The sequence below is a fragment of the Culex pipiens genome, chromosome 1 (assembly GCF_016801865.2).
Source record: "Culex pipiens pallens isolate TS chromosome 1, TS_CPP_V2, whole genome shotgun sequence".
In the NCBI taxonomy this organism is placed as follows: domain Eukaryota; kingdom Metazoa; phylum Arthropoda; class Insecta; order Diptera; family Culicidae; genus Culex; species Culex pipiens.
In genome coordinates, this window is record NC_068937.1 from 119,324,276 (window position 1) to 119,347,940 (window position 23,665).

A 23,665-nucleotide genomic window follows, 5' to 3' on the forward strand; every position below is an offset into this window, starting at 1 on the left:
TCTTCAACCTAAATCGAAAAAGCTTTGGTCAAGTAGAGGAAATAAAAAATAATGGAACGGACAGTTCTTTATGGGTGGGATAGAGGGTTGAATTGGGGTAAGGAAAACCGGGAATGCTAAATTCTAGATTAAATTTTCAAAACAACCTATCCCTCATGGGTTTCCTATGCAGATAGGACCTTTTGAAAATTTAATCTAGAATTTAGCAAAAGTTAAATTATAATTAACTGCTAGTGACAAAAAAATGCTTAAAAGAAATCATAACAAAAAATGAGATCATTCTGGAAGTATTACTGCAGCGTTGATGAAAAAGTGGAAACATTTTTCTCTGGAAAAACCAACAAAGCACACAAAAAGTGAAAAGGACAATCGTTTAACGAGTTACCAGTTAAAATGCACAGCAATTTAAAAGCGCCAGTCGGGACAATCTGTTCCACACTTTGTCACACAAGATTTATTTTTTAAAAATGTGAGGACCATACAAAAATCATAGGATAGTTTTGGGTTGGCCGAAATAAACTCAAAATGGACATGCTTGGTGGCGAGGTATGAGGAAAATTCAATTAATTTCACTCAACTTTCACGCTTCGATCGAAGTTCACTAAATTATCGACTCGATTTTTCGAAGCCTCGATTAACCAAAATTTCGATTATCTGGTTTACATGGGTCTTCGGATAATGAAATCATGAACAAAAACTTATTTCATATTCCTTCAAATTCAAATTCCTTTTTTCAAACATTTTTAAAACCCATTATTTTATTTTTTGTTTTACACGGTAAAAAATCGAGCTAATATAAAATCTTTGAATGAGTACATACCCACTGAGAATTTTGGCTCGAGGCTCGAGGCTCGAGCCAAAATTCTCAGTGGGTATTTCTTGTCCGAAAATGTAGATTTTTCCTGTTGAAAATGTGTAATTTTACCTCTTTTCCAGTTCAATTTAATTTTTCAACCGGTAATAATGAAACATCACATTTTACTGCTTCCAAATTAGGCTATCTTAACTTTAAAATTGTTGTACCCTCAAAAATTGAGCGAAAAGTTATTTTTCTTTTTAAAAATAGATGAAGCTCAGATTGCTGATATAATTGTTTACAGCGATAAAGCTTATTTTTCTGAGTACAATGACCCTTTGTACGACCACAAAGGATTTAAAATGGATTTTTAAATCAATTTTGAAAAATTATCCTCGCGGTCCTTCTTGACAGAAAAGCTTCTACTAGAGTTATCTACGTGCGCATGTATTGCGTATACGTACACGAAAAAGATTGAGGTTAAATTTTGTACCGGCAGCAAAACAAATGGCGTGCAAGTGTGCGTGAGAGCGGGCTTAGATAACTCTCTTGACAGCTAGTTCCAAGGGGACCATAGTTAAATATTTTAAACGTTTGATCCATCGAAAAAATGTTGTCTTGTCGAAATTTTTTTTGCATTAAAATGAAAAAAGTAATCAGAAATCGTTTTTAATCGTGTTTTTACCGTTGTACATAAAAATTGACATAGGGCTTTAGTACCCAATTCGCCTGATAAAAAACTTTTGCGAGAAAGAGAAAGCAGATTTCGGATGCAAACAAACCAACTTCTGTGGCACACCATAGGGGGATGGCGTCGCTATTTTTAGACCACGTTTTCCACTTTTTCTCCATCGAAACCGACTACTTTATCGACTTCATTTTGCTGGGCGAGATTGGACGCCGTCTATTTTTAGATGATGACTCAGCACTTTTCCACTTGTGCACTTAAAAAAAACAGATGGCAGCACGATGCAACGCCACGTCCCTATGGTTTGAATGTGTTGGTAAATTTTCGACTACGTTTGCAGTCTAGGAAAAAGTTTTTGTCATCACTTCAAAAGAAAAAAAAATTCATGATTTTTTGAAATATTTTTTATTTTCCATTCACCAGTTTTCTTTTTATCCCAGCACTTTACAGAATTTCTCTGTTTCCACATCGGGTATTAGTACTTTTTATTTTTGAGTTTGAGTGTCCAGTTGTGTATCTTCTTTTCTGTTTCTTACTTTGTAGCTGTATGTGTATGGAATTGTTTCCCTTCGCTTGCATCACTGTTCACACACATCCGTTTGCGCAACTTTAATTTTAGGGGGTTCTCTCGATAGAAGATTGTATATATATTATGTTTTTTTTGTTACCTCTCTGTGTGTGTGGGTGTTTAAACGAAGGGGAGACGCTTGGAACCGAGTAGAAAACAATAGTTCTAGAGTTTTTTTTGATTAGGTCCTATAAACACATGAAAGACAATAGTTTATTGGTCCTTTTCAAAAAAAACTCTGGAGTTTTACAACTGAAATGCAAACGATTTATTTTGTTTATTCACAAGTTGTCTTACGTCGATTTCATAAATCAGCGATCAATCGCAATTGCCTACGCTGCGATCACAATTGTAATTCAAATTGGGCTTACAAGACTACAAGTACACTTGATCTTAATCACGGCGTGGCGATTTGTTTTTATTTTTGCTTTAAATTTATGTATTCAAGTTTTTTTTTACATCGGGTGGTTTAGCTTTATCGCTTCCGGTTACGCGCACTCTCACTTGAATTGTTCCATTTTGTGTGTGTGTGTGTGTGTGTGTGTGTGTGTGTGTGTGTGTGTGTGAGTGTGTGTGTGTTTTGTCTGTTTGCGTGTGAGTGTTTCGATTTGAATGCTTGTTGGTGGCTGACGAGAGAACAATAGAACTTGGCATGATAATGTCAAACGATAAAAGGTCGTTTTTTAAGGATAGAGATTCAGGCTACTCTGTTTTTTTTTTGTTATCTTGTTTCCACACGCACGTTCAAAATTACTCAGTTTTCTTCAAATCCGAACCTACTCAGAAATGAGTAAAGGGGGCATCTGTCAAATTTGAGTGAATTTCACCCCAAATTCAACGATAGTTGAGTAAACTTTACTCATTTCTGACTAGGTTTGGTTTTGCCGAAAACTGAGTGATTTTGAACGTGCGTGCGCTGAAAAGAGCCCATTTTCAAATCCAGAGCTATTTATGGGCAAAATACAACGGGCGTGTACCAAGATTTTAGAATATGCAAGGTACGACAGATTAGTTTACCTAATCTACGACGTTTTCGAAATTTACTCTCGTTATGTTCATCAGAGGAAAGAATTTTCAGAAGTTGGATTTCTTTCGCCAAGCGCTGTGTTTCTTTCGTCTGAATGTTTGTGTTTGCTGTGTGGTGTTGGTGGTTTCTCGATTTGAGTTTTTAATTAGTGTGGCAAAAAGTTTGCAGGCAAGAGAGACGTCAACAAAAATTTGCGTTCCATATCACATCAAAGATGCTACTCACTTCCACTCCGTCTATTTCTGTATGTGTGTTTGTCTATAAATTTTAGTCGGTGTATTTTAGTGTGTAGTATCTTGTCAGAGTTGTATTTTTTGCCAGATTGCATGGGTGAAATGTTCGCCATTAGAAAGCTAATGAGAACTTTTGCTCAAACACCGGGTTTGCTTCATTTTATGTACTTTTTCATCTCTTAAATACTCAACTGTACAATTCGTTCGCTGCCACGCAAGGGTTGTTTTTCATAATTATTATTCGTTTGCCTGTTTTTTTTTTTTGTATAAAAAAGATTCACCTAACCAACTTGTCCTTAAAATTTCAATCTTCTGTTGCTTCGAACGATCTCGACATCGTCCTTCCTGCTGTGCTTTTTACATCTTACTAACCTAACTTCCGCTATTATTCACAAACAGTACACGTCTGTTCATTATAACTTTTTTTTCTGTTTGTCTGTGTGAACTTTTTGCCGCTCTATAATTATAGTTCTGTTTCTGTTGTCGTTTCACCGGCATTTTTTATCTGTTTTTTTTAACACTGCTCAGTCGATTGGCACTCTTGTTTTTTCAATGTTTTTCCACTTTTGAAATTCAATTACTTATATCTAATTAATTCTCGTTTCCAATTCGCTTCGCCTTTTGCAATCTTTTTTCTAACAAAAACATGATGAAAACTCAACGAATGTAGGGGAAACACTTTGCCGATGAATGCAGAATAATTAGTGAAAATACAATGTGTTTATTTATGGGCAACATTTCAATCAGAAAACGGTTGAGAACGTGAAAAATTGCCGACTGGGGTTTGAACTGTCAAATGAGTACACGCTGAACAAATATCAAACGGATTTTCACTATGATTCAATCACAAATCTGGCTCCAGAACCTTTAATGATCAAATCGAACAGAACCGCTAAAATCTGTCATTCACCATAAAAACAAGAACACTCTCCACCATTATGGCATCTTCAATTTGTCCCTTCCCCACCTCACTCAATTTGAAGCTGCTGCTCTAAATTAGCATGCTCGTTAAAAGTTTCCGAGCGCTTCACTTTTCCTTTGTCCTTCTCTGGGCTCTAATTCGCAAAGCAGTGCAGAAAAAAAAACGAACGAAAGCTTCTTTTTAATTAATTTAGCTGCTGCGTTTGCATGTTTTCAGAACAGAAGAAGCGGCCGCGGTGAATTATGGCTAAAACAGCGTGCTTTGAGAGGTTAGGGTGAAGCGGGAACGGGCACGCGGTTCTGTTTTTCATGTCATTATGTACTTCTCTCGTTTACCGTGGGCCGCCGCCAACGGAATGGAAGTAATGTTTTGATAAAGATGAAATTTGAGTTTGATCAAAAAGTAGGCGAGAGGCGAATAATTGGTCGATGCTTGTGGCGATTTTTTTATTAGCCTTCTGATTTTATGGGTAATGAAATATTAAGATTCAATTGAGGCATTTAAATTGAGCGTTTAAAATGCGTTTGATTTGATCCACATTATTCAGATACTGCTTATACTGGACATTTTAAAAGTATTTTAAAGTTATGTGAAATATGAAAAAAAAAATCAAAATAACTTACATTTTTAGAATACTAATGATTGTAAAACAACTGTACTGATGTGTAATGCATTTCAAAAATCACTCCCTCGCCTCACAAATTTCAGTGAAAATTAATCAGGCGAAGATTTTTTGTGAATCTTATTTTTAACGCCATTTTCATTTATTTCGTTTTGTTTACAAACATTGTTCATCTACAAAAAGTGACGGGTTATTTTCGACGAGTGACGTTACACTTGCCATAAAAAAAAAACTTTTAATGAAGATTCTTCCATCACTGAGATTAGGATTTTTTTTTTTCATTTTCGTCAATATTAGAAAACAGAAAATGACAATTTTTCAATTTTTCATCAGTTTTGTTGAAAACAGCTTTGCTTATTAATCATTTTAAACGTTAATTTATTGAAATCAACCAAACCAAAAAATAAGCAAAACAATTTTATTCTTAAGTTTTTTATTGCATTATTCATGCTACAACAAACATTGATTTTTTTTTCAAATATAATTTGAAAGGAGTGACATAAACATTAAAAAATGTATGTAATGGCATAATTTTATGTTCAATTCAAGTACAACAAATGAAAAATAATCGTGAACATGTTTTGCAACAATTTTTTCCCAGGTGTCAATAAAATTTCCTTAAATTTTGTTCAGCCTCTCAGATGTGTCTTTCGAATGTTATGAGTTCGAATCCAGAGGTGGAATGTTTCTAAGTGCGAAATAAGTTTGAAGCTAAGTCCATAAAAAAATGGGGCGCAAAAATCATCTAGAGTCAATTTAACCCCAATTCCGCTATAAAAGCATTTTTGACCATTTTCAAATGTAAGGTCAAATTTTAAGAATCTGAAAATATTTTTATCGGACCGGACAATTTTACATAAGAATGACTAAGTGCACTTGATAGTTTGAAACGTTTATGTTGGTATAAATAATGAATAAATACAAATTATGTTAACGGCAGTTTATTCTGCACCTGGGAAAATTGGCCTAAAACTGATTCTTCAAACTTTTTTTTTTCAACGCACACGTGTCAAACTATCAAGTGCATATATTCATTCTTATGTAATATGTCTGGTCCGATAAAAATATTTTCAGATTCTTAAAATTTGACCTTACATTTGAAAACGGTCAAAAATGCTTTTAAAGCGGAATTGGGGTTAAATGGACCCTAAATGATTTTAGCAGTGCAAGTGGTTATTTTTACTGGATTCCAGGGACATTTTCACATAAGTTTCGTGCATTTTGGATGGCCGCATTAATCCTCCGCTCTAAATACAGAGCAACTTTCAAAAAATAATAATTGAAAAATGGAAAATTGGGGCAAAATGGACCCTTTGCCGTTTCGTGTGGTGGGTGAAACTATCACCAATCGATTCCCCGGAATTTTTTTAAGGGACACTAGTTTTCATACCAGGGAACCAGCCGCATTCAATTAAGTCCAATTTTGGATTCCATTTCGCCCACTGTGCATTGCGTGCTGTTTTTGTTTATTCAAGGTCATACATTAACGATCACGTCAAGATGATCATAGGCCTATTTGTATTTAAACTTCATTATCCCGGTACGATAATCGAACTCACGATCTCTGGATTGGAAATCCAGCACGCCGCTAGACGAAACCCATCCCGAATCGAACCCATCACCTTCCAATTTACAAGGAGAAAACCGTGACCTCACGGCCACGGTAGCTAGGCGGTAGCAGTACTCTTTCGGCTGCGAATTAAAAAAAAGGGTCTTGTTTTTCTGCAGAGAAAAAAAAACTTTAATTCAATTATATAAATTCACTTAATATTTTTGAAAAAAAAAAAATGATTTCTCTTGAAAATATTTCCAAACACATTGCTCGTTCTACACTCTTCACCAAAGTGCTTCCCTTCACATTTCCGAGCCTTACCTCGCTCTCTACTTGGTCATAAAAATAAATAGCTATTACAGTTCGATCACTCTTCTGCTAAACATCATTATTAGCTAGCTCCCCCCAACTTACAAATTGCAATAACATTAGCCTAAGTTTTTTGAAATTTTTGATCTTCATTTTCCTCCTGCCTGCCGTCGGTCACGTTTTTTTGTGTGTTTTGTTACTTTTGTGTCATTTTCTTATAAAAAAAACCTAATAGTACCCTCAGTTGTTTATCCTTCTTCTTCTTTAAATGCTATTGTTTTCGATTTCATAAAGATTTCTGCTTCGTCGTTCCCTAGAATATATAATGTACACTCACGCGCTCGCTCGCTCACTTTCAATAACTTTCGCTCTCAAATAGATTAGAAAAAATAACTATCAACTAGCCAAATATTCTATGCATCGAATATATATATTAAAGATTTTTTGTTTTCCTTACGTTTCGTTTTCTTCATTAAAAGCTTTTCACACATCGTCGTTTAAACCTCCGTCCCGTCGTCCCCCTCGTCGGCAAACAGCGGACTGGTGCTGCTGGTGCTGGCCATCCCACTGTTTCCGCTGGACACCGCCGCCACATTGGTCGCTGCCGCCGACGAGTTCATCGCGAGGTTCGTCGGCTTCTTCTTGGGCTTCGGCGGTGGTCGTGGCGGAACTTTACTCCTACTGCTGCTTGGGCCGGTGGCCGTCGTGCGGCCATAGATGGCTTCGAGGCTGGCCAGGGTCGCTGATTGTCCTCCTCCCACTTCGGGGATCGATTCGTAGTTGCTCGCACTGCTCGTGTTCGAGCCCGCGGAAGCCGTCTGGCCGCCCGGCGTCGCTGGAAGGGGTCGATTCTTCATACTGTACGTGCTTTGGCCGCTGGCCTTGGCCGCCTTGTTGAGCTTGAGCGTCGAGTTGCCCGAAGCGGTCGTGCGCAGGCCGAGATTGTCGTAGACCGGTTCCGTCGCGGCCGGCAGCTCACTGCTGATGGAGGTGGGACTTGTCGGAGGCAGCAGCTCGGCTGTCGTCGCCGTCGAGTTCATCGAGGGCGTCCAGCTGGGCGTGCGCGGCTTCCGGGGGATTGTTACGTAGCCCTGCTTCATGACGACCTGCGGGTAGATTAGCGGGGCCGCCGTAAACGGTGAGTTGGACCGCTGGGCTGCGATCGCTATCGTTCGACCCGTCTTGGGATGTTGCAACGTGCGGAAACCGGCCGGAACCTGTCCACTGGCACCACCGCCGGACGCCGTCGACAGCAGGCCCGGACCGTGCTGGTAGATCGGACTGGACAGCGGACTCTTGCCGTAGATTCGTCCGTCGTGAATGTTGGACATCGAGCTCTGAATCGACGGGGACTGGGGGAAGCGCGTCGAGGGGAACGCCAGCAGGTCCGGGGGCAGTGTGACCGCCGTTCCGTACGTTCCCTCCTCAATGTAGGCGGCCCGCGAACGGGGTGCCGTCGTGTCCGACAGGGCTACCGAAACCGTTTCCTCATCCTGGGCGGCTGGAAAGAGCGGGTGAAAAGATGGGAGGATGGATTAGTACAACCGCATTGGAGGGTTTGCTGAGGATCTTGAGCGTCCCAGTAAAAAAAAATAGATAAATACATAAAGTAGAACATAAGTTTTAAAGAGATTTTTTTTTTTGAAATTTGTTTCGATATCGAGCCGTGTTCGGTAATTTAGCGGTAAACGTTGTTTTGCTAGATCACTCGAATGCCATGTTGAACGCAGTCATTCATCTGCTTGATAGGGGGTCTGAAAATCCGATTTTTTGCGTTACGTATTTGTATTTGTATTTGTATCTCTATTTCAAAAATATACATAAGGGCAAGCGTTTTATCGTATACAGAGACATTATTAAGTTCGAATATGATAAAACTACAAACAAAAAAAACTTAAAACTAACTAAAAATTAGGTTAGAGTACATCAAATGATCATTGTATAAATAAAGAGAAATAACTCAACCTAAAAACAAATGAAAATGACTTCAACAAGAAGAATTTAACTGATAAAATAAACTGGTCAAGAAACTGTTTCTATCAAGTGTTCATTAAATATTCCCTACACTGATGCTTGAAATCACTAATAGAAGTAAGATTTTTAAGACGATGAGGCAAAGCGTTCAAGGGGCGTGCGCCACGTACTACGAATGAATTCCTCAAATAATTAGTATGATCAGTTGGAATTAGAATGTTATGTATACGTTGTGATCTACTAAAGGAAAGTTCTTCATATAGATAAGTTGGCTCTTTGAATTTAATGAGTTTAAACAAAATTAAATAAATAAATTAATAAAAGAACGCTCCCTTAGGTCGTATCCACGGCTAGGGTGCAAATCACATGTGCCACCTTAAAAAAACTCCGTTCTTCAGGGGCACGCAAAGTTTTTGAATGTCGGACCAAATTCGAAGCTCAGCTGAGCTTGCGGGCCAAATGTGAACAAATTTTATTAGAAAAATTTAACGTTGAAAGTTTCTTTAAATTACAAGTATTTGTTGGACATTTTCGTCATTTGATTCAGATAACAGTTTATCGAATTTATTAAAAATTGAAAAAACCAAAAAAAATACGCAGAAAATCTAGTTCATATGCCTTTTATGAAAATTATCTAGCCTCAAAAACATTGAAATCAGGTTTTACAACATTTTTGTAACAAGTTTATGTACCACGGTCTGGTCAAGGTTGAGGGGTGTTTGAACATTTTGAGGCTTAAGACAATTGTAATTTTCACAAGTATAGTGAAAATGGAAATAAGGTATGCACTTGTAATTTATGTTTTTGGAAACATATTTCGAAAAAGATGACCAAACATTGAAAAATGGCTGATTTTTTTCAAACGTGTAACCTCGAGTGTAATTATTCCTCCAATTTCTATAACATTTCAATACATTTTGGTTTGCCTGAATCAGATGTTAGCGAGTCAGATTCGTAACCCAAATGTCATGATGGAGGGTTTCTAAGTGCAAAATAAGTTTGATGCGCACGGCAAGAGTCCGCTGTCCACGCGCACAACACATTGTGTATTATGTTTTTTTTAACGTGGAATACCTTTTTTTGTGGCGTAAGAGAAAAAGAAATGAGCAGAAACTTGCAACGGAGACCACAAAAGACCCGGGGGTCGTTAAAGTGGATTGCTTTGCTTTATTTACCTTTATTGTTGATTTCTTAACAGTTTTCTTCTTCAGTAAAATCTGAAAGTTTTATAACTTATTTAAAAAAAATGCAGGCCAAGGATTGATACCTAAGAGCATGCAATGGCATTGACCTTGTTGCGTGCTCTTCGGTTGACGTCCACGTAAGGAACATCCTGGAAGGAGCGTAACTAACTACATCCGTAGTTCTGTTAGATCATCCGAATTATCTTGATCAGAACAGTATAGCTCTGGTTCCTTGCGAGTGTCCTATTTTCTTACCTCCACGTTGGCTTGGTTTTCATGATGACCTAGCTGGTGGCCTGTGGAAACGGCTCGTATACCTTTGACCACCGCGGGTCAGAGTCGAGACGGCTAAAAGAAAGGGGCGCGACAATGTGGGAAAGGGAAGTAATTTGTGATTGTAGACGGTATTGTTTTGATTCGCAGTATGTTGAGTCAACTGCTGTGGATGTACCCGAAACATCGCACAACAGGGTTTCTCTTCTCTTCATTCTCAGCTACCACCTATCTCCTATTTTTATTTTGCTCTACTGATTCTCAATTCTTCACTGATTCTTCTGTTTAATATCCATCATTTGATTTTTATTTTACTAACTTCTGATTCTCTTATCTCTCAAAGCTTTTCCACTCTTTTTTACCAATTGATACTGCTGTAAAAAACTCTGTTTTGTTTTTCCTTAAAAATATACTTTTCCTTAATGTACTAGTAATATCAAGTCTATTTATCATTCGCCTAATCTTTTTTGATTTTATTGCGAATTTATTTATTTACGTAATGTACCACCCCAGGCCGAGTTAAAATGCGTAACCGGAAAAGAAGGTGTGCATGCCTGGCACGAACACTCAAAGCGTGTTCTAGCGTGTTGCTCGTACTGACTCAGAGCAAGGGTAAGATGTAGGTGTAAGGGCAGTGCGTGTTCGTCGGGAACCTGGTGCATAAGATCGGTCAAGGCCCGTTCTTACACTGAAAATTGCGAATTGCGAATTATTTAAAAAAAAATGCTTCCTGGATTTTTTTTGCGAAATTTACTTTTCACATTCAAACGTATGAAATTGATTCAATAAGATTGATTTTTCTATAAAATTATGATTCGTGAAATCAGAATCAAAGTATGGATTAATTAAAGTTATATAAAAAAACGGCAAAAATTGTCGCAAAAACCTTAATTTTAGATGAGTCAAAGGGCCAAAGCAAAGTTTTGAATGCGTGTTTCAGAGATTTTTGGTAAGCTGCTCTTGTTGGTGAGAGCAAATGAAGCAAAAATTTGGTACCCGCCGCGGCGAAATTTCTCAGCGATGGCGCTGTACGAGTAGTGGTAAGAAATTTAAATTTATATGGGGAAATTCCAAAGGGCAATTCATTCTGATATTGCACCAATATGAAGCCAATATTGGAGTCGATACGGTATGCAGCCAAGGAATACTGCGCGAGTATTATGCTCGTATGATATTCACGCTGATATTTGGGTAGATATGACCTCAAATACGACGAATATGGGGTCTATATCGTCAATACGGTATGCAGACAATGAGAATATAATGTGCGTATGATACGCGTATGCAGTATACTCGAAGTGATTAACCCCTAAGGAGATTCAGTTTTTCTCAAAAATCTCAGAAACTTTGCAAGGGAGGCGGGTAAAATTTTTCCTGGCTGTAGATAAAAAAAATTACCTATCACTACGTCTAATTTTCAAGCCTAAATTTTGCTTTATACTTTAAATAATATTTTTTTTTATCTCCCATACATTTTAAATTCGGTTTACCACGTTTACCACTCGCGTGACAGCCGTCGCCATGCTAATTTTTCTCCCGTTTCTCTCTCGCTCTCTCCAACTTTTTGACAACTTATGTCAAAACGTTTCTGGCCCAGCTAGCGGCGGTAGATGAAGTAGAACCGATTTCGGCAACGGAGAAAGAGTTGCAACTTTTTCTGTACTGCAGGTTTAAAAATAGAAAATAATTATTTTATGACAGATTTCTTTTGAAAATTTGGGAAAAATAGAATTTTAAAGTTTATAAAAGTATTGTTTCAACAGTTTTAGACAATTAAACATGGGAAATTTTCCAAACAGTAATATTTAAATCAAAATCAAATGATGCTGGTGTTTGTTTAATGTACGGTAGGCTTATTTTGGTATGGTGCTGCCATCTATGTTTTACAAAAAGTGTTTGAAAAGTACCACTAGAGGGATCAAGCGTCTGAACGATGCGAACCTGGCGGCAATTTCGCGAAACACCCCTGTCCGTACCCCATTCCTATACTCAATAATTCAAATATTTAGAAATTCAAAAACTAAAAAAAAAGGGTAAAAAACGACAAGCTCCCCATGGTGGGCTTATCGTTGGTGCAAATTTCGTTTGCTTCGATGTTTGGCCAACTGTAGAGACGGCCTGAATAAAAGCCCCATAGAGAGCATCGGGGAAAAAAAATATGAAGTTAATCTAAATCAAGTCCTTTTTTGAGAAAATTGAGTTTAACCCAAAATTTGATAATGTTTACCGAGTGTGTAAAAAAAAAGTAAAGAAAACAAAACTAAGCGTCCCCCTGGTGGCCAGCACTGGATTTGGAGCTACGACACCAATTTTAGTACAGCTCAAGCATTCGTGCTATAAAAATGATTTTTATAGCAGTGCACAGAACGAGCTTTCAGTTAACAAAAAAAAGCTTTTTAGCTGTAAAAATCTGTCGTCAGATCAGCTTTTGTTGTTTGTGTTGCATACCAATCGGGCGCGATCTTTTTCAAGTTTGTACACGAAGCTTGAGAAAACTTTTAGGTGCCATCCACAAGTGACGTAACATGTTAGGGGTTAAAACACTCACCGAATCCGGTCTCCTCGAGCAGCGTCTTCTTCACCTCGTGCCCCTCGTCGTAGTCGTTTGTTTTATCGTTCGCCTCGATGTCGGCCCGCCGCGGCGGTTTCTCCACCGGATTCACCTCCGTCAGCAGACTCTTTTGCATCTCCATGATGACCGAGCCGCCGTCCAGCACCGAACCGTCCGCCGACTTGTCCATCTTGCTGTTCATTAGGCCGTTTTCGCTGATCGAGGAGTTCTTCTTGAAACGGCGCGCCTTCCGACACACGCAGCACAGGATGAGGATGGTCAGGATGAGGATCACGAGGATGGCCAGGACGATGAAGAGGACGATCCAGAGGATGTCGTTGGTTCGGTTGGCGGCCGGTTTCAGGGGTGGTGGTTTGAGGTCGAAGAACTGCTCACTTTCTTCGGTCCCGCCCGGGTTGGTGGCCTTGCACGCGTACGGGCCACGGTCGGAAGCTTTAACACCGACGATGGTCAGCTCTGACACGAGCACTTCGTTGGTGTCCTTGCCGCTGGTTCGGACGGCTTTCGTTACGCTGAACCGTTTGTCGTTCTTGGGGAAGGGTCGCTTGTGGAACAGCCAGTCGACCTGGGGGAGCGGTAAACCGGTCACTTTGCACGTGAATGTTGCATTTTCTCCATCGCCTGGGTAGATGATTCGATTCTCGATGATTTGTGGCCGGCAGGCAAAGTCGTCCAGGTTGATTTCGTTCCACTCACGGCCTACCAGTTGGGACGGTTGGGCACAGGTCGTGGGCGATCGGTACAGACTGCGGGACAGGACGAACTCGCTGAAGTTTCGTAGCGCACAGCTACAGTTCCACGGATTGTTCGTGAGGGACAGCGACGTAAGCTTCTCCAGGTTGACGAACGATTCTTTACGGAGAATCTGGAGCCGGTTAAAGTCCAGCTCGATTTGAGACAGCAGCGGCACGTTCGTAAAGCTGTGCTGCGCTATCCGGTAGATTTGGTTCGAGCGCAGTTCCACCTTGGTGAGGAACTTTAAATTCTGAAACAGATTGTTCTCGATTCGCTCGATTTGATTGTGGTTCAGCATGATGACTCGAAGCTTCTTCAGGTCGTCGAACAGACCCGGATCGAGCCGCTTCAGCTTGTTTGTGGACAGGTCCAGCTCGATCAGGATGGTCAAATTCCGGAACGAATCCCGGTGCAGAATCTCGATCGTGCTGTTCCGAAGGTACAGTTTGTGAAGGTTCTGCTGCCGCGCACGCATCATCTCGTGCGCACGAATCTCCGAGATCTGATTGTTGGACAGATCCAGCACCTGCAGCTCCGAACTCAAATCGTCCGGAATCAGCACCAGCGCCTGGTTCGTGCAATCTGCCGTCTTTTTACCACTCTTCCAGCTGCATCGACACTTGTTACAATGCTCGGTGAAGTCTTCCTCGTTCCCTCGACTCACGCCAACGGCCAGCAGCAGCACCAGTAGCAGCACTACCGCCGTCGGGCGGTTGGACGCCATCGTTTTGACGTTTGCGTTGCGCGGTTCCGCCGCGGTCGCTCCAGGATGCCTAATCTTCGAGGCCGTCGTCGTAGTCGTCTTCGTAGCAGTTCCGTTAGCTCCGGTCCGGTGACGACATTCAAGCTTGGATGGACGGTGGTGGACTGGCCGGGGTTCACTTATCTTGCAGCAGCAGCCGGAGGACGTCGAGGTTGATAATCTGAAAGGAGAAACGGTAGAAAAAGAAACAAATTAGAGCGATATTAAGTCCTCTGTTGGTTTTGTGATTAAACAAAGTCATCGTCACAGAGAGATAAGAAGTGAGAGCAAAAATTACCGATTATCACACTTTCGGAGCAAATTGTTCAAAATCTTCAAAATCGAATCAGCTTTTTACAATCTGTAGAAACGTAAACAAATACGTTTTTTGAGTTTGTTTTGTGCTTAGCTTTGTTTTGTTTTGTTGTTTATTTTGAATTGTATGGCAATTTTATGGCGGTTTTTAAGGGAGCGTTCTTTTATTACGTAACGCAAAAAAAAAGATTTTTGGACCCCCTTACCCCCGTAACAAAATTTCCATACAAATTTAAAAAAAAATATGTTTGGAGCGTAACACGGCGTTCGACCCCCTGATCACATAAATGTCCCATATTCATTTTCATCGCTTTTGAGTTATTGGTGCAGTTAGTTTCAAAAACGTGAGCTCTTTCAAAAGAGCTTAAAACAACCAGTAGGGGAACAGCATCTAATTAAATCGTGCCTCTAATGTTGCCATATCAGCACTTTGACGTTCAATTGGGTCCTAAAATGAAGCTTAGATTGCTGATATTATTGTTTACAGCGATAAAGCTTATTTTTCTGAGTACAATGACCCTTTGTACGACCACAAAGAGTTTAAAATGGATTTTTAAATCAATTTGGAAAAATTAACCTCGCGGTCCTTCTTGACAGAAAAGTTCCTACTTGACAGCTCGTTTCAAGGGGACCATAGTTGATCCATCGAAAAAATGTTGTCTTGTCAATATTTTTTTGCATTTAAATAAAAAAAAGTGATCAGAAATGGTATTTAATCGTGTTTTTTACCGTTGTACATACAAATTGACATAGGACTTTAATACCCAATTACAGCTCATAAAAAGCGTTTTCAACTGAAATCGAGTGGTTAATAGCTCAATAGGAAGTGAACAAGCAAGTTTGTATGTATAGTTTTGCAAAAAAAAGTTGTTGAAAAAGTGAAAATTATCAAATTGGACGGAATTAGGAGCGAGTGCTTAACCTGCCAAACATGCGAGAATTTCCCCTACTTTGTTCTAGAAATCAGGAGGAAATCCAGTTTTTTCGCGAAACTTAACACGTAGCTTTTTGTGTGGGACAAACTTGCCTTGCGTTTTTTTCTCAGAACTTGGGCAGTATAAACATATCTAGGCTTTTTTTGATTAGGTCTTTTAAAACAAATGTAAACATTGAGTGTATCCCGCTTACTCCGATGGACATTGACATAATGTGTGAATGGGATACACTTAATGTTTACATTTGTTCATAGGATCTAATAAAAAAAATGGAGATATGAAACAAAATTAATAGTTTATAGAACATTTAAAAAAACAGTGGTCTGTGATAAAAATAAGTGTGGCTTCAAAGTTAATAATTTCAATCCCATTTCTGTTTGAAAATGAACCTACCATGCTCGATTTAATTTTACAACCAACCATAGCAAACATGCACCAAATCAAACGGCTTTAACAAATAGCACCAATTGAGCTTTTGGCGTACATGTAAATTTTATTCCGAACTTTTCCGTGGAGGCAAACACTTCTGCCCCTAGGAAGATATTTCTTCCACTCAGCTCAAGCCCGGAAAGCAACCGGTAGACGGAACGGAGAAAAAGATGAAAAATGGAAACGAAGCTGACATTGACACATACTTTCAATTTGTCACGTTTCGGCAGCGCCACTCCGTTCGAGTGTGCTCTTTAAGGATAGGCTTCCACCAGCCTGTTGCCTGATTGAGCATTTGTAGAAGATGGCAGTCGTGCAGAATAATTGAGTAATTGAGTGTTTGGGACATTATTTCTGTACCGGAACTTTTTTTCAAATAGTTAATTATTGGATAAAAAAGTTTTGTTAAAGCAATATGAGCGCCTGTTAAAAATCACATTCATTATGCCACATATCACACAACACAAAGATTTGCTTCTACGACAATGGTTTGCCACATTTCCGCGTGTTCTTTCCAAAGTGGAATCCCAGGTGTTTACACACCCACACCTTCCATTGAGTGAGCGAACGCTCCCTCCCCCTTTCTGTTTTCGTTAATAGAATTTCTTGGGTGGAAAATCGAAAACTTGCAATCGCTCCACCGAACTCACCTTCTTGGTTTGCCGCCCCCATCCCCATATCTGTCCGGATATAACAACAATCATTTCCGCTTTTCTCGCCAGGACTGATGGCAGCACTGTAAGTGGGTTTTTATCTCGTGTATGGTGGGGAGGATGTCCTCCGCCCCCTCCCTCCCTTAGCTATTGTGCACGGGGCAAAACGGAACAAACGAATTTGTGCTATTTGGAGACACAACATTACCGTTCGTGTCGTTTACGATAGCGCAGAAAGATGCTGCTTGTCTTCAGAACCATGAGAAAGATACACCGTTTTTCAGCATTCAACTTGGTTTGGCACAGTTGGAAATGTATCCAGATTTTTAAGCGAAATTGGCGTTGGAAAGGTTTTTATGAGCTTATTCCTACATTCTTGCGAGATTGGAACACCAGGAACACCCTTTTATGTAGACTTTCGCCTTTCAATGAAGGTTTCTATAGTTATTAATTATTCGGGTTAAACTGGCTGATATCGAAAGAATTGGTTCAATTGAAATGGCCAAAAAGCAATTCATGCTTTCTATCATGAGTTCATGTTTCCCGAGTCCAGTTATTACAGTCGGAAATGTCGGACGAGCGGGCGGCTAAAACAATATTCAGCAGCGAACCTGGACGGGGTCGTCGGCTTCGTGGAAGGCCTCGTACGCGTTGGCTGTGTGCAGTCGACGAAGATGCAATAGCGGCCAACATTGTGGGCGACTGGAGACGAGCGGCTCAAGATCGAGCATCCTGGAAATCTTCGATTAGTTCAGCGTTGGGTCGATAGACCTGTTGCTGGTAAAGTAAAGTAAGCATTGAAAACTCGTACTTTGCTGAGTTTCCCAGTTCTCCATACTATTTATTCAGTTCAACTACGATTACAATATTTTTGGTAACCATACACACAAAGAAAAAATACTCTAAATTTAAAAAGATCGTTCGTTGAATTAAAAGTTTGCGTTGGTGAATATTCGTAGAAAGTTCAAACTTTTCAATTTAAAAGTTGGAAAGTTTTTGATACTACCATGCATTTATGGAACAAAATCGTTGTATCGGTAAAAGTGTTTTACTTTTAATTGGAAAAGAAACCTTTTATACCAAGAATAAACAACATTTAATACTACAGTGATAATTTTAGAAAAATGAGCATGATTATAGGCTTGTTTTATGTTTATTTTTAAAAGTTTTGAACAGTATGTTAAAAAAATACATTTTGTTATTGTATTTAAAGCTTCTGGCCAAAATCCAAGTCCATGCTGTACCGATTCTTAGAGTACGCCACCGGTCACTTCTAAAGACCCCAAGCTGGACGGTTCCGGATGGAAGTTTCGACGCGCGACATCAAAGTATAGAGAACAGGATGGTCACGTTGCCGGCCTTCATCAGGACAGGTTTGGAGAAGTTGGCTGTAGATTCGGCAAGGGTGATCGACGTTTCCCGGCTGGAAAGTGAAGTGCCTGAACGGGGAATTCCCGATTCTGGAAGCGCATCCGGAACATTGGGTTGATGAAGCCCTCGGAACGGAATTCGATTTCGAGCACTTAATCCTCCGAGAATGACACAGATTTTTTCGTCACGCTGTCCAGGTTCATTCGGCTGGAGCTGTGCCGTCACGAGATGAACATTTGTGAGCGGTTAGTTTCTAAAAGAGATGGAAGTAAGTGAAGTTGGCAAGCCACTGCACACATTCACATTACTCACCGGTGTTGTAAACCGCCGGCACCGAATGCAATACCGCTCTGACCACCTCCGACTATCCCGCTTCTCGTCGTCCTCCTCTTCGTCGGCTCCATCTCCTCACCGTGAAAATCACCTGTCTCGTACTTGTCCAAAAACCGGATGTTTATCTTCTTCAACGCAATCTCGTTGTTCACGCAACGCTTCGGCAGCGCCATCTCCTCGATGATCTCGTTCCAGTCCTCGCGAGAATTGACCTTCAATCACCAATCCACCGAATACAACCGGTGCGAATCCACATTCCTACCTCCCATCCTACAAAAACAACAAGAACAACAAAATCAATCACAAACCCTACAAAACACCCAAGCTTCCTTCTTACCCATTCCGGTCGTGGAACAGCTGCAGATCCTGCAGGAAGCTCGCCTTGTCCTTTTTGAGCACTTGACCTCGTCCCGCACCCGCACCACCCTCCTTCGAAGGCGTTCCGCTGCTGCTGTTTGGCTCACGAAGGTTTCCGCGTCCGATTCCTGGCTGCTGCCACGGTCGACTTTGCTTTGCGTCTTAGAATCACCAGCACCACCAGACCCACCAAAGTGTTTGTTTACATTTGGAACTTAGTCGTACACGGTTACACGAGAACGTCAAAATGAAAGAAATTCTACAGTCGAATCAAAAGTTAAGACTTTTAAATCAGTTAGTAAAGAGATTTTCAAAAACTTTACCATTAAAAGTTTTAATTTTTTAAACAAGAAAAAAACTTTCCCTCAAGCTAATTTTAGCCACTTTTAAATAAAAAATAAGTTATTTTTGTCATTACGGTAATATTTTTTTGTGTGTAGTCAAACTGAAACATTCGTATGAAAAATTGCGAAAACGAACTCGGCAAAATGCGATTTTTAGTTGCAGTGTGCTAAATAAATGCTGGAAAAACTGTAATGCATTACATTTAAAATTGTAAGACCCCTTGAACGGTACACGCTAAATTGTTTAAGTTAAAAAATTAATGATTCAGCTATACTTAGTGAGCGTTCTTTTATTACGTAACGCAAAAAAACGGACTTTTAGACCCCCTCCCCCCCCTCTCGTAAAAAAATTTCCATACAAATTTTAAAAATTTTGTATGGAGCGTAACACGGCCTCCGACCACCCCTCCCCCTCTACTACGTTACGTAATAAAAGAACGCTCCCTACCACACACGTTAAAATTTACTCAGTTTTCGTAAAAACCTACTCAGAAATGAGTAAATAGGGTATTTGTCAGATTTGAGTGTATCCACTCAGAATTCATCGAAAATTGAGTGAAATGCACAAAGATCTGAGTTAAATTCACAAAATTTGACTGATGCCCTATTGACTCATTTCTGTGTAGGTTCGGTTTATACGAAAACTGAGTGATTTAAGATGGGGTGTAAAAATTGAAGTTCACAAATTCAATATTTTAAACAATTTCTGAAAATAATGTTAAATTTGAAACATATGTAACATTAAGGTTAGAGAAAAACTTGTTAGGAACCTGTCAAAAAAAATGTTTGCTTAAAAATCAACGCCGCAAATAAAACGTGATTTTCCTCAGTGCTCGCCCTAAAGAGCTCTGCTATCGTAAAGAGGACGCAAAACATGCTCGAGAACGTTCTCCTCCGGAACGCCCCGTGTTCCAGAACTGATTAAATCCGTCCTCCATCGTCGTCGTCGTCGTCGTCGCTGGGGCTTCGTTCCGGTGGTTGCCAAAGTTAACCGCAGTTGTATGACAACCACGCTGATGATGATGTGCGTTTTCCAAAACGATATTCTGGTTAGGGGGTTCTGGGCGTGGGGACGTCCTCGACGATGATAACGATGGCGGTGTCGTTTCGTCCTTTGGAACAATAAACACGCCAAATTGGCTCTCATTTTGGCGTCCTGCGAGTCGTGCACAATCGAATTGTGTGTGGGTCTTCAAAGGAAATGTCTGCCAAATGATGAGACAACACGCTTTGGTACAACCGCGAACATCAAGCAAATCATTTCGGCATTATTTTAGCGTGTAAATTTGAATTTAATCGCGTACACTGTTTAAAAGCTGCTTATTTGCATACGATTCTGCGTAATTTTGCAACGAGTGGAATCAAATGTATTTGCCATGTAAACCAATATCATCCGATTGATATTGGATTTCCGACCAATGCACTGAAAATGTAATAACGTAGCTTCGCAGGTAAAAAAAAATGATTGGAAAATTCTGTTTGATTTCAATTTACAGATTTTGTGTGAATGTGGTAATATTAAGGTGATTCAATCGAATCCAAATTTATATTTTTCTATTGAATTTATTTTTGAGCTTTAGTTCAGTTTTGATATTTTTATAGTTTAATTGTACAACCTCCCCAAAGCCGCTTAATCTAAAACTCAACAGTTGAGTAGCTTTACTGGTGATGAAATTTGAGATATTTGAAGCAAACCTGCCCGAAACTGTGGAACTAAACGTACGTGGCATACCGTTCGTCGAGCCGAAACAGCAGTCATTGGGGCAAGCTTTTCTAGGAAAGCTGGCAAGAAGGTACATACAGTCCTTCTTCTTGGTAAAGCTTTCAAGAAATTTCCAAACCTAAAGATACTTATTTAAACGTGTCTTGAAATATTTTAACGTTGGCTTTTCGAACGTCGTTTATCCCCATAATAGCATCAACCTGGCCATAGTCCTGCCGATCCGAAACGGCTCCAGGTCAGGCAAAGGTGAGCCGCCGCAAATATTTGAATTGATTAACATGTATTTTATTGTATCTCGACCTCTCCGGCATCCGGTCGGATTCCTTCTCGGAATGCCTCGTTCAAGACACGTACCTCCTGCTCTTCTCTTTAGACGGCATCACCGTTTTGTGAGTAGGGAAATTGTTTGCATACTCGAGATAATTGAAGAGGCTTAAATGGAGCGAAAACCGGTGTCTGGCGGTGGGTTCGATGAGAAGTGATTTCCGAAGGAATATTATACAATCAAGATTGTTCGAAAACTTTATTGGCATCTAAATCTTGTCTTACCTCCTTCCATTTATCCTATATTAGGTTTAACGCCGTGACGTCATTTGACAGCTCGTGTGCACTGTTTACATGCTCTTCGTCGATTGTCGAAGAATTTCCCCGTACAAAATCGACGACCGCATCGAACTGTGCTAAGTCCATGTAAACAGTGCACCCTTTTCTAATCTCCGAATCGAGTCGGCGTAGTACCTAATTTGCTCTTCTCAAAATGTAAGGCTTGCATTCAAACTCATCAATGAGTCTTTCTTTGTCAACGTGTAGTAGACAAAGAGCTGTCACTTTTGAGTGCATCGAGCCGTTAACTTCCAATGTCAGCCCTATAATCAAACAACTCGCAGATTTCTTACTGGGTACCTCACGTGAGTGGCAAATTTTCCACTAGAGAGACTAGGTTCGATGGCAAACACATTCTGCATAGCTATTGGCGAAGTAAATTGGCACCCATGGCCCCTCGAAAGTCATACCCTGAAGGGGAAAACGCACTGCGACCGTTAGTTCGAAATGGCCCAAATAAATAAAATCCCCTCCAGAAAAGAGATAAATTCGCAAAAACCACAGCAAATAAAGCGGGTAACGTTATTTATGGGACCCTCCGTTTGGCTTCCATTAGCAAAATTAGGATCCACATTTCGAGGGGTTGCGGGATTGTGGCCACAAACCAAAGGCCACCACATCATAATTCAAATGACAACCGGAAAGCTCACCCCAAAAACAAGGGGTGGAGGTAAAAACATTGGTGGACCTCTCGTTTTTACCCTCCAAAAACCTCGAGGAGTTGGAGAACAATTCCCAAGAAGCTGGTTTTTCTTGATACGATTTACGTGCTCCCCATTATATTGGGTTGTGTTGTGTCTTTCGACATCTTTTTTTCTTCTTCGCTTTCTTCATCTTGTTATGCCAATATTGACTAAAACGAGCGCATCGGCAAAATAAAGGACCAGCAAATCCCCGCGCCGCAGCGCACCACGTACGGGAGATTTTTCATAACAACGATTTGTGCCCTGGAGGAGCGACCGGAAAATCCGGACCCCGCCCAAAGATGGACACTTTTCCTTGTAACAAATCACCGGGACAGTAATTGGAAAATCCCTCTCGCCCGTCCGTAAGTGGCCATCGTGGACCTTTTCTGAGATCACGATGGGGGAGTGGGAAGGGAACGATCTGCAAACTTTAAATCCTTGCCGTTATCCAGACAGGACACGTGTATGGGTGTGCTCATTTTTTATGAGGTCGATAACGGTTGAAATGTGGGGCAAATTGGGTATTTTGTTGATTTATGAAATTGTATCAAGAAAGGCAAAACCAAGTATAAATATTCAAACTCGGCGAATTTTATCTTAAATATACATGAAAAATTATCCAGAGTTGAGTCAAACTAATAAACAAAATAAAAGTGTGGTCGTTTATGTGTTAAAGCTTTTTAGAGTGTACATTTGAAAGGTCGATAAAAAACACCGAGGGGTCTATAAATGCATTTTTTATTGTAGTTGAAAAGAAAAAAAAAATGTTAAAAAATTATTAATAGTTACAGCGTATAGCGTTTTCCCCAAAATCCCCACAGTTTTCTCTTAAAGCTATAAGCCAGACTAGAGTGTACCATCATTAGAAGTAACAGCGCTCATAAATTGTAGCGAGGCTTCCAGCGTCCCTTCACGACGTCTCAACGCCCTTGCGTAGCTATGCTGGACAAATTTCCAGCAATCATCAGCGTAAAGTCATGTTCATGTACCTTCCTTAGAACTACCGTACTAGGTACGCATGCTAGAGTGAGGACTTTTTTTTTCCTAAGGTGAAGACAGCCAGATAACAAGCGTTTATGTCTGGAAAGTCAGCGGGTGTCGTTTATTTTCATTTCTGTCCTTGCAGGAGTTTGTCTCCTGTATGTATCTTAGTCCTATGGTCTTGTCCAAAACGAAGCCGTTCTTTTTTTCGGTCGTGAAGCTTTACGACCTCCTGTACGACAAGTTGTACGACCGTCGTACAACCACCCTAATCTTGTACAAACCGGACGAGACTAGGGCCCACCCGGTGTGTCCTTTCAACCCTCTCTGAATTGTATGATAAAAACATAGTTCCCCGTAATGGTTCGAGGTTAGGGGAAAGTTGTCTTTTAGAGCAAACAAAATTTGATATGCCCAAATGTCTTGCTGCTACTTGACAAGCTCTGTTGTAAACGCACGCTCACAATTACTCAGTTTTCGTCAAAACCTAATCTACTCAGAAATGAATAAATAGGTTTTTTGTCATAGTTGAGTGAATTTTAAACAGAATTCAACGATAATTGTAATTCACTGAACTCGTACAGAAGTCCTATTTACTCATTTCTGAGTAGGTTCGGTTTTGACGAAAACTGAGTGAATTTGAACCAAGGGGGTGTGGCTGCCAATCCCCCGCGTGGTCAGACCAAAATCCAGCATAAAGCTGTCTGACCAAAACTGTCAGACCAAAGTGGGTTTGGC

The 23,665-nt window shown here is 40.2% G+C and overlaps 1 protein-coding gene across 2 annotated transcripts in view; it reads right to left on the reverse strand.

The window, feature by feature from the left end:
- Positions 1-2,568: 2,568 nt before the first annotated feature.
- The window catches only part of LOC120421197 (leucine-rich repeat-containing protein 24), a 281,819-nt gene continuing 260,722 nt past the window's right edge, over positions 2,569-23,665 (reverse strand). For both annotated transcript variants that reach the window (XM_039584401.2, XM_039584400.2), the window contains 2 exons: positions 12,697-14,378; positions 2,569-8,218 (listed from right to left, as the gene is read on the reverse strand). In XM_039584401.2, coding sequence (XP_039440335.1) covers positions 7,215-8,218; positions 12,697-14,179 — 2,487 coding nt within the window. In that variant the 5' untranslated portion in view covers positions 14,180-14,378 and the 3' untranslated portion in view covers positions 2,569-7,214. The remainder of the gene's footprint in view (positions 8,219-12,696; positions 14,379-23,665) is intronic.